The 12,179-nt window shown below is 43.2% G+C and overlaps 1 protein-coding gene across 2 annotated transcripts in view; it reads right to left on the bottom strand.

Annotated features, from left to right (window-relative positions):
• Positions 1-12,179, bottom strand: part of EEPD1 (endonuclease/exonuclease/phosphatase family domain containing 1) — a 72,856-nt gene that overhangs the window by 22,150 nt on the left and 38,527 nt on the right. For both annotated transcript variants that reach the window (XM_065628549.1, XM_065628548.1), the window contains one exon: positions 7,335-7,386. In XM_065628549.1, the coding sequence (XP_065484621.1) occupies positions 7,335-7,386 (52 nt within the window). The remainder of the gene's footprint in view (positions 1-7,334; positions 7,387-12,179) is intronic.

Genomic DNA, 12,179 nt, shown 5'->3' with positions numbered 1-12,179 from the left:
CAATTTAGTGGATGGGATAATCCTAGAGAGGCCTCATATCTTAAGAAATGGTGTCAACATCATTTCCAGCTCCATTCAGCCAAAAACGGTTTCTTCACAATAACAGCTATACTTCCTTTCACCCTGAGATTTCTTGATCCCATGGGGTAAAGTCTGAAAAAAAGATTTTGCACCCCTGAATATTATCTGCACTCAGATGAAAACGCAAGAGAAGGGAAAGAGATAGGAAGAAATATAGGAAGGGTGTAGGAGAGCAAAAACGTTAAGTGATAGGGAATATAGGTGAGAAAAATAATTAAAATAAAATCAATTGGACAATTTGGAATAATCTCCTTTTACTCTGAACGGCCAATCATTGACTCCATGGTGGCTTTCAAGGAACAGGGCAGGAGGAGACCTATTAATACTTCAGCTGATGAATTATGCAGAATTCTACCCCAAGGCTGAATTAGGCAAAGGAGACGGTGAGAGACTTGACACCAACCTCTCCTCTCTAGAAATGGGGAACAGAGAAATGAGGCAGCAACAGGGTTGGAAGAGACTGATCAAAGGTCCTGAGTGAGCCAGTGGCCAAGTCTGCGTCTCTTTTTCCAGTTCTCTGAAAGCGAGACTGCTGTTTTCTTATCATCCAAATGTACTTAAGTTTCAAAGGGGTCAACCTCTTTCTGGAAAGGGCAGTTCTAAGAGTAGGCAGTAAATATAACTAATTTACAGCCCCTAATTAATTTATTGCAAATCGTCTTGTAATCTTTTTTTAATCAACAGTTCCGAAGCGACACAAGATTGCAAGACAGGGGCTCACGCTGTACAGGAGGATCACGGCATTTAAAAACATGCACACAAAGACTCAGTCCTGAATTAACTGCGTTTCTGAGGTACATGTCTGCTGCAGTAAAAAAAAAAAAAAAAAAAAAAAATCACATGAAGGAGGAAGGACGGTCTTGGCATTAGAAGAGTGCCTAGGATTTAGGAGACTGAGGTTCACTCCTAACTCTGTTCAGGGTTGGTCATCTTAGGCGGCTCTGCCCAAACTATGTGATTTCCTTGTAACTCCAGCATGTCTCCATAAATCACAGATCACCACAATTATTCCCTACCTTTCTGGGATTGCTGCGTGGTTGCACTCCCCAAAAAACTGAACAGCAGCAATAGCTCAGGACATTTTGGCTGAGTGGGCAACAGATACATTCCAAGTCAGAGCTCAGACAGCGGTGGCAGACCCTTGCCTTACAGTGATGGGTATCAACAGCACTTCCCCGCTCTTCCTTCACTGATTATAGCTCCCACACCAGTGCTGGCTTATACACAAGGCATAACATTTGCCTGCAAGGGCAGCACTGACCCCATGCCCACAACTTGGTGCTTATACCGAGGAAATGGTGCCGGGCCAGACAAATGGCCTCGGGTGACCAGCTGCTCCATGTCAAGGCACATTACAGCTTGCTTTTCAGCTGTCCTAGCAAATGCACACACAAACATATTTATATCCACGCAAGCAAGAAGTGATGTGCCTCTGCTTACCCCTGCAAATGGAAAACAAGCACCTCTCTTTCAAACACCAACAAGCTCCTGGGGATAACCTTTCACAAATAAACAACCTGCTCTGCTCTGAGAGGGATTTTATAAAGAACAGAGATTACAATGGGCTTAAGCACGATTAAACACTGATCTGGCTCAATCTACTCAAAAGCAGACAAAAGATAAATAAAAACCAGCAGATGCATTTCATACTGGAAATTCTGGAACCTCAACTGATGTCATACTTTTTATGTGCAGATAATATCTGGAGGAAACAGTACACTGGATCAAGAAAACAAAAGCAAATTCTAGTTAAAATTCTCCGTGTGCTGTGTAGAAATGAGAAGGCTACAGCAGGGAATGCACAGGGCAGCTCAGCATTTTACAAGCCTGTTTTTGACTGTAGCTGAATTTGCACTATTCGAGCGATGCCTCTAGAAAAAAACAAGCATCCCATTTTGTCCTAGTCTCCTGGGTCTTATCCTGTAGAAGTAGGCAACACTACTCATTGTGTTTCCCCTCAGACAAAACCTGCTTCTGATTGATGACAGGTAGGTTAATTTTCTTTCACTAAAATAATGCCACCTCCTCAGTGTCACCCCAGTTGCAGTTCATTTGTTCCTCAGGCACAGTACGAAAATTCTGCATGATGGGAAGGGGTTGCATCTAGCAAACATCTCCCAAATACAGACTTCTGGTCTTTCCTACAGATGAGGAAACCCAGGAAACAGATTCCACATGATGGGAGAAAACTCCAGCCATTAGTACTGCAGAGGGAGGTGACAAAAGTAAAAAAAAAAAAAATGAGCACAGACTGTAGGGATTGCTTTCTTACAGTGCTAAGCTTTCCATTTTATTCAACACTTTATTCAAGGAAAAAGAAATAACTCTTCAAGGGGGGGTGGGAATCTATCTGGAGAAGGCTGACCAGTTTTCTCATTCTATCATCCCAACTCTTCATGTCCACACCAGCAGAAATGCCCAATGGATGACCATGCAACATTTGGCCAGCAGACAGAAAAGATTCCTTCCTGTACTAAGACAGCTAGAAGCTATGTGGCTGCCTCTCCCGGCGCCCAGTGAATGTATTCGGTGCCTCACAGCTACAGGACCTCTATTTCCGAACACCAGGTGAAAGACTTCCAATCCCTTTTTGGTTTGTGACCTCCAAAACTCCTCTAGTGAAGGTGAAAATCCCCACACAGCCAACGTGAGCCTACTGATCATTACTTTGTTCTTCTCACTTTCTTTTCACTGACCTCGTAGCTCACAGCGCATAAATTTGCCATCACTGGAACAGACAGACCTTGATAGTGAAACCGATGTTAATTATCCTGATTTTCAAGCTGCAAATTATCAACTTCAAGAACACCATCCCTGAACAAAATCACAATTGTCACTTCAACTCCTACTGTGCTTCAGCCCACCCAGCGTATCTCTCATGCCAGTTTAGACAGATCGCTTCCAAATTCAAGCAGAACAAATATCGCTTTGCAGAAGAATCCCACACTTTCACAAACTGCTGATCAGAGTTACGCGATTTGCATTTCCCAGGTGAGAAGACAAGAAACTGTTCTGTCTTTGGAGTCAAGTGGACAGTCCTTTCTCCTCCTGAGTAACAGCAGCTGCACTTGATTATTAATACATAAATAGGAAACTAATGGGTTACTGTTGCTTGTTCCCAAAGCAGGCTTACCTTATAAAAATCTGTCAGGGAGTTACCAAATATAACATTGTTATACAAATCATTTATTATAATTTCCCCCAGTAACCTACCTCTGAAGGAGAAATGAGCTCAAGAGCCCATGTTAACACTGGAAAGGCTCAAGGGGAACATTTGACAGAATGTAAAGAATACTTTTATTTTTCTTACAATACGGATGACTCTTCCTGCGCATCCTACTGGCATCAAGCACCAATGAGAACAATTGTTTTGGCATACTTGCTGCCTGCGGAAAAGGACTTCAGGTTTAAATGCTAAAACAGCAACCAATGTGAAATGTCACTGGCTAGGCAATTCAATCTGCTAATTACTTACACAGATTTATTTTTAAACTATAAAAACAGTATGTTCCTCAGGACAATTATTTTTTTCCCCTTCCCCAAATGAATACAATTAACACTTGCCAAGTAGAGTTCTTCAATTAAGGACTTCTCAAAATTAGACCAAGTAAAGTACTCAAAAACACATTGGGGCAGGAGCGTCCCTGGGGGTCTCTCCCAGAGCTGTGCTTCTGGAAGAGGAAGAGATGCTTCGTATAAGACACGGCGCCAACAAACCTGCGTGACCGAGATGCTTCTTTCTAAAGCATGAGTGGCCTTGAATCCTCATGGGGACAAGGCTGTCACCATCTCAAGCCCTCCCTTGGCATCTCACTGTCTGCGTTTGTTACTGCCGCTGGCAAATGGCAGCAGCTCTTCTGAAGCAAAGGCACACCAGCAACGCGAGCCCATGGCAGCCGGGGCAAGCTCAGGGAGGAGGCAGAGAGAAGTAAACAGATCGATTGGAAGGTTCAAGGTAAGCCAAAATCCACGTAAGCACGTTCTTAGCGTTAAGCTGCCGGTGAGACTGCTCATGTGGAGTTCCTGTGGGAATGGGTCGGATAGGCTACGGCCAAAACAAACACAAACAAGCCAGTCTCTGATCCAGGATTTTCGTCCGGTGAAGACTCTTGTTCTTCTTATGTGACCTAGCCCTATTTCACCAAGATAAATTACTGTTTTCTCATTTCTCTTAACGACAGCAAGTGGGGTGCTGCAGTCCAGGTCGTCAAGCAGCACCCCGCTTTTACAGTGCTTACAGGTGCCCCTGGCACCCCAGAGAAGCAAACCAGCTGATGAGCTGCATCCAAGGGTTAGACAAGCTTGCCCCAAGCCAGGACGAGCTGTAATTAAACCCAGTCAGTCATTCCTTCTGCCTCAGCAACACCAGGCATAAATGCAGTGAAGCATAGTAGATCTTTGGCTTAAAGGGTCATTTTTGCCAAATTTGCCAAAGCACTAAGGTATAGGAAATTAAACACAAAGCTTCTCATGGTGTGATCAATTTATTTTCAATGGTCAAGGCATGAAAAACATTTAAAGATAATAAAGTATCTAAGATAGCTGAAAGGCATTAAACCTCTTTGCTGTAAGCAATCAGTAAAGAACTGATGTGCAGCTTTTGAAGCATAGCATTGCTCCGCTATGCAACGGCAGAGCTTTCCACGACATACCTGTGGTGGGTTGCCAACTTCTCAAGACCCCAATAGTTCAACAAGGGTTCCCAGCCTGTCAGCAAGCTGCAGGAGGCTCTGACAACTTGCTGCTTCACATGCCTCGCCTCTGAGGCCACCATGCCATCTCAAAAAGGTGTCAGTAAATGGTGTTTTGCAGTGCCAGATAATTTTATGATACTGTGTCAAGGGCCTGGTTCTCAAGAGACTCACTACCCGTGCACATGACTTCAGTGTGATTTGATTTAACAGAGCTAGTCTGCAGCACAAAGATTTATGTGTCCCCATAAGTGTTTTCAGGGGACACTGCTGTTCACCAGCATGCTTCTATTCACTCTGGGTTTCCATGCAAGTATCAAAAATACAGAACACTTTCAAAGCTGAGCACCAAAATTTAGAAATAATAAGGTTACGGAAGTTCAAAATCATCTATGACAGACTAGAAAGTGTCCTACATGAAAAACGCTTTTAGGTTATGTCCATAGCTATCTGAAAGAAAACTTCCCTTCAAAAATCAGAAAAATCAATCTTGCGATGAATATTAAAACATTATAATTTAATAATATTCTGTATTCCTGCAATATAGTTCAGATAAACAGTGATTTATGAAAACAAAACTCAGCATGTGTTCTCAAAACTTGACACTGCAAGCAGGCAGGACAAGGGATTTTGTTCTAGTCTACTTTTTTTCCCCTCTTGTATCTAAAAAATAAAGGCAGTAAATTTCTTTGAACTTACATAATTCCACCTTGTTATTTTCCAGAGGGCTAAACAGGCCTTTTAAATTCCTAAAGCTTGGCATTGTATGAAAGCAGATATCAAATATTCAAAGAGCTCAATTTGGAAAGATCATTTTTCTGAAGCTGAGCCTTTCTGAGGAGCTTCCTGCGCAGCTCCAGACAATGCCTCAAACAGCCATTCCCACCAGGCTGAGGTCACTCACCCTTGCCAAGCCATGTTTTAGGAGGCCTTGGGCCAAAGGGAGGTGCAAATCTGACAGAAAGGTGAGAAGGGTACAGGGTATGAGGTGCCAGAGAAGCCTACTGCTGCAAACAACAATTTGTGAATATTAACCTATTTTGCACAATAAGTGGTTGAGAACCTCATCATCTTCACATGCAAAAGAACTACAGTATCACCTTCCCAGTCCTCTTTTGCTGCCTTTTAACAAAATCCACCTCTTTGGGTCAAAATCAGAGTTCCCTAAAGCCAATGAAGAGATGCCCGTCTTGAATTAACTGTGTTGTACACAGGACCTCTGTGAAATGCATCTCCAGTCAGTGGAAAAGCACAAAGCTGAAGCACCTGCTGCTGCTGGATTTCATTTTACCCAGTATTTCTAGAGTACCGGGCAGATGCAGCTTTAACACAGCACTGCAGGACCTCTTCCTTCACACAGACACGGTGTGCTCGAAGCAGAAGAAGGTCTCCTCCTTCCACCCCCAGCCTCACCAGGTCACTCACAGCCACAGAGAGGCTGCTTGGGTCAGCTCAATGTCTGCCATAAGGTGGCAGTTTTCACAGCAGGGCTCTGAATCCAGTTGTTTTCTTTGCATCCTACCCAGTCTCTCATATTTCCATGCTGCCTCCCAGCTGGCTCCTTGGCCCTCTGTAGCTGAAGGAGCTGGTGCGGAACACCGAGAGAACCCACTGGTCCCAGCATGGGCACTGCGAGTCCAGTCCTAGCCTCCAGGCTGGCAAAATCATAAAACAATAAATATGACGTGTGGTTCTTCCTGCAGAAGGAAATGATCCATAGGGCACTGCTGTGTTTGCAGTACCCTTGGCTGAGGAGAAGTACCAGGTGTTGCTATTTACAAATTCTCAAGCCTTTTGTGTCTACTGGCTTTGCAGCTCCACAGATGGGATCTCAGGCAGCTGAGGTGCCAGCACCTTGGCTAAACTGATGGGGTCTTGCACACCGGACCAGGGGGGTGCACCCCCTGAGCATGACCACATTGCCATCAGCTCCACACAGCTCTTCCTCTCTGCCATCCACGACACCGAGCACAGGCTGTTTGCAAATCCCACCATCCCTGGGACGGTCATGGACAGTACACCCCTCAGCTCCCCGGAAAGCCAGGCTTAAAGGCAGGCCTGCTCCTGTGCAAGGCAGACAGAACTGCTCAGGCTAACATGCACCATACACTCAGCTGGTGTTGTTAGGGCTGACGTTGAGTAGCTCGCTGCTTTGATCCTCTCATCACTAAATTAAACTGCATTTCTTCCAAGGCACCTCCTGCCATTCTCCTGAGCTGGATGTTCAGAAGTGGCCCCTCAGACACTCTTTCTGCTTCATTCATCATAGTTGGTTCAAATCATCTACTTATCCTAGCTGTCAGCAAGGAACTAATTTCAGCTAATGTGTGCAGACTAGAGACGTTGCTTACCCCAAGCCCTCTGTGAAAATCAGAAAACACCAAAAGCATGCGATCAGCTTGGACAAAACATCGCCCCTCTGACTTCAGGTACTGTGTAGCTAGAAAGATTTCCTGGTTTATACTGCATGATTGTCCATAAAGTTCGGAAGCTCTACTAACACAGCGGGCTTTAAGAGCTTAAATGCATTAGGACAGTAGTATTTGAAATATTTTTAAATACCTTTTCCAGTGCTTCTCTATCAACCAGCTCCTGCACAGCCAAAAGCTTGATACTGTTAAGAAAAAACAGAGAGAAAAAAGATAATTAATCACTCCATTGCAAGCATTCCAGAAACACATGTAAGAGCAGAACCAAAGCTCTCTTTTTATATTCGCATCTCACAAAAAATAAAAGTCTACAGAGGTGCAGATAGAAAAAGTGCTCAGGATATAATAAACTACAGCAAGAGAGAAGCAGCGTCACTCTGTTTTCTTCGATTTAGCTGTCCCAAACAGATTTTCTGGTTTAAGACTTATAAGCACATCTGAACTCACCTCACAGAGAAACTGCATTAATCATTACATTTTTAATACCCTAAATTAACACTGAAGGATATTCTGAATGGTGAACACAGAGAATGACCCTAAACATGTATGTCATTTTTAGTCAGTTTTGTTCTTCAGAATCAACAAGTTTCCATAAGTCCCACAACAGTCACTCCCAGAGATTTACAGTATTATATATGAGGTACAATGACAACCCAGCTCAAGAAATTTGAGGGAGATAGAAAGGAAACATGCATGACTCTTGGAAAGTAGGATGAAGAGACACTAATAAATAATCCTTCTTCTCCTTCAACTTCTGTTATTTGTACATGTCCCCATGTAGCACAAAAGCTCAATCCTTTCCACGATAAGGAATTTCAGAAAAAGATCTTGTGGCATCCCCACCAATCTGTGAGGCTCACAGGACAGGTAGGAACCTGAAAAGTATTGGCAGAGCATTGCCAGCACGACGTTATATGGTATGGAATATCCCTTTGGCCAGTTTGGGTCAGCTGTCCTGGCTGTGCCCTCTCCCAGCTTCTTGTGCACCTGGCATGGCATGAGAAGCTGAAAAGTCCTTGAATACTCAGCAACAACTAAAACATCAATGTGTTATCAACATTATTCTAATTCTAAATCGAAAACACAGCACTATACCAGCTACTAGGAAGAAAATCAACTCTATCCCAGTTGAAACCAGGACAGCTCTCTATGGCTTTGGTGCCTAACCACAGCTGATATTTAGATTCACCATACGATCACTGAAAGGAGAGAGGGACCTCACTTCCACAGAGCCGTTCAACCCACCTGTGCTGGCATCATCTCCTATGTCCTCCCACAAGGGCAGAAGCTGCTGTCATGCTACGCTGCTCCAAGTCAGGCTTGCAGAATGCTGGCCGGCTTTTTAGCCGTGGAGTAGACCAGTAGTACAACTCCAATTGCCCACCTTCCTTACCCTGTCTTAAAACCAGTTGTTTAATATATTGCTCTTGGACTCCAGAGGATAAATTCCATTGCCCAGAGATACAAAAACATTTGTGTGGAAGTGGAAGAATAAAATTATGCATATAAATATTGTTTAAATGACTCTCACGAGTCTAGAAAGACACAGCAAAGAGCCAGTATAGTTAAAAGCTTGTATTTAAGACTGGGCAAATAGTCATCATAGAAGTCTGCCAAAGGATACCATTTGCCATGTACTACAAGAGGTTTTATTAGCCTTTCAAAGCCTCAGAGCAATGTCTCATAATTCCTCATCGTCCACCAACATCTTATGCATTAATTATGTACATCCATCCTGTAACAGCAGCAGCTGGCAAAACATAGCTTTACTCCTGTCCTTCTACTGTGCTCAATGGTTTCCACTAGAAGTACTCACAGCCTAATGCCTAAACACAAATATGCTTTCACTTTAATGTACTTCTAGTTTTCAGACGTCTTCAAAGCATCATAAAAAGTCTATATCCAATGAATTATAAAACAGCCCCAGACCATACATTTCCAGTCTGTAGAGGCTACTCTTAACTAAGGCAGAGAGCATGGAAATTATTCAGAAAACAACAGGATAATCAGGGATTAAAAAAAAGGTATTCCATTAAAGCCCAACCACTACGGTAGCAGGGCATGCATGATTTTCTGTTACCGTTTGATGAACACACTAGGCTGCACACAAGCATTCAGCTCCACTAGAAGGAACTTAGGGAAAGCACAAAGCCAACATAAAGGTATTTTTTAACACCATTTTGCTTGTAATTGTGAAAGTGAAATAAAAACAGGAGGGCGCTGAGCGAAGAAGGCACTTCTATTTAAAAACACTGCAATGTTGTGTGCAATGCTGAATTTCAGAAGGAGCCTGGGCTGATGCATCTTGGAGAATGAAGCCTTTGAAATAACATAGGCAGTAGCAGTGCAGCCACAAGCAAGGCCTGTCTCTGAATTCAGGGCTCATCTCCTAGTTTTGGATGACCCACCTCCGATGCAGTGCACTTTGGAGGAATGCAGGACAAGCGAGAGGCAGGTACTCTAACATGCATGAGAAGGCATCCAGTATGCTCACAGCCAGCTGGGGTTCTGCAAAGGTTACTTCATGGTGTGTACATAGTAAAATTTAACGTTTTGCTATTCCCTTCTGAAAGCTGTACAACAATGTGGGTTTTGTTATGCAAATTACTTTTGTCTCTTTCCTTTTGAAGCCAGAGACTTTTCAATGACTTAATCATCAAAAGGTAGCATTTATCAATCAAGGCTGCTGATGCTTCTATCAATTGTCAGATTTATCTCTAGAATGTTAATTGTGGATTATCTGACAATAGCTGCAGAAGATGTAGACTGTCCCAAATGCAACTACTGTTTCATTAGAGATCATAATCTTACTGTACAAACCCATCCTTCTTCCCCTTTACACTAGTGAAGCCCCACAAGAACTCCTTCAACTAGTATGCTTTTATTTAAAACAAAGTGTACCAAGTTACACAGAAGCAAGTAATAAAACAGGAAGCAGGAATATTTTTACTTTATCTCATGTTTACAGGAATGCTGTACTCTTGTTCAGAGGTGAAGAACCCATATGGAACATTTATGTCCTGCAGAGATACTGCACATGCAGGGCCAGAAGCAAATCTGAATTCAATGTTGTTAGATGATTTGCAACAACACTGGTTTCACTCTTGGTGAGAAAAAGACTTCCCTCTACTGTTACAAATTTACAGAGATCAATGTTTGCTCAGTAGTGCAATTTTTTCTCCTCAGGTGACACCAGGTATTTTTTTCCTGAGTCAGAAGGAATCAACAAATATAAGTAACGGCCTTCATGCAACCAGCTGCAAGTCACTTCTTTCCTTGGAGCACTACCACACATGCTATCTCTGCCCATTGGATTACAGCCCACTACCTGAAAAATTGCTCTTGATAGCCAGTTATTTACTGCTATTTCTTCCAGCAATTCCAAGCAACACTTCCATGTGCTACTTTATGCAATATCAGCTTGGAAATGCAGCTTCTTTCAAGGTTGCTGCTTTGGGGGGCTTGATGCTTTGAAAAAAAGAAAATCAGGCTGTTTATTTAGGCACTACATCAGCAATCCTACAAACACTGAAAGCAGCTCCTAACTATTATATGTATGCTGTTTGTAGCTTACGGGTTCACCAAGGATTTCTAAGTAGATGAGAATATAGCTACCCAGTGACTAAGAGAAAGATTGGGGGAGGAGGGGCAGGGTGGAACTCAAATAACATAGAAATGCGAAGAGAGTTACCAAAAGTCAGTGCGGAAGCCCCAGGTCTTGCTGTCTACAATACAACACTTATGTACTCTCTTTATATACTGTATATTTATTTTTCACCCTCACCTGCAGTATGTGAACACTAGCTCATTAATATGTTGCAGAAAATTGTATTTCCTGAGGAAACCTTTTAGTTACTGAAGCACCTGCTCTAATTTACCAGCTTTAAAGTATACTGGTAAGAAACCTGTAATGCAAGTAACTATATTGACTTGAAGGAAATGGCCTTGTTTGTGTCTGAAACCCTACTAAAAATACTCAGTGACTCAATTACTTACATGATCTATTTAAACAAAGCTATTGAAATTAATATCCTGGCACCTCAGGCACACTCAAAATACTTGAAAACATGCAGTGATCAGGATGAAGGACTCTCTTCCAGCAGTAAAAATATGCAAACATGATGTGCTGTCAAGGAAACACAACTCTCTTCTTTTGGGCATAGCTGACGCGCGATGTTCTCCTCTAAGGGAATTCCTTTTGATTTTCAGAAAATGAGTCAGGGTGCTGAATGAATGTCTACAGCTACAGCACATCTCTGCTCCTCAGGGATGTGTTGCAATCCTTTCCTTGAAGTCTTCTTACTTAAAAACAGATAGTATCAGGTTCCTTTCTCTAATCCCACCTACCCAGGAATAAGTTAAGCCTTTTTAGCAACCTTTTGTGGTACTACAAACTTGTTGATAGGTGCCTTGCTAGTTGTTGTGCTCCTATTCGCCACGAGCCATCACTGTGTTTTATTTGCACTGTGCATCACTTCCCGGCTTGAGTTCTCATTGCCCACAAAATACCATCTGCTCTTGCAATAGGAGATGTCAGGGACTTCTTAAGAATGACTGCAGGGTCATCTGCCTGCACACCAGAGAACCTACAGTTCTGCGTGAAGGCAGATGGGATAGACAGAAACCACCGTGCAAGGCAGATCCAAGATCCATCCATGCAGAACGCACCTGAACTCTTCGCCTGAGGAAGAGAAGCTGATTCCTCCAAACCAGCTTGAGGGGTACTCTAGGATAGGGCTAGAGAAGATTTAGGACTACAGCCAGTTTCTGGAGCATCCTTGCACAGCACTGGACTTGCAGCCACTATGGACAGAAACCACTTGGCTGCCACTATCAAGGGAGAAGGTCTCCAGAGCAGAGCCCTGCATCAATGAGCGCAGTGACCTGCATCTGCTGAGCTGAGCCTGGAGCGGAGCTGAGGTTCCCCTACAGCGCAGAACCCAGTAATCTGGGGAAAAAAATGGAAAGAGGAAGAAAA

This window comes from Caloenas nicobarica, chromosome 2 (genome assembly GCF_036013445.1).
Source record: "Caloenas nicobarica isolate bCalNic1 chromosome 2, bCalNic1.hap1, whole genome shotgun sequence".
NCBI lineage: Eukaryota > Metazoa > Chordata > Aves > Columbiformes > Columbidae > Caloenas > Caloenas nicobarica.
The sequence above is the reverse complement of the archived record's forward strand: the minus strand, read 5'-3'. Positions and strand labels throughout refer to the sequence as shown.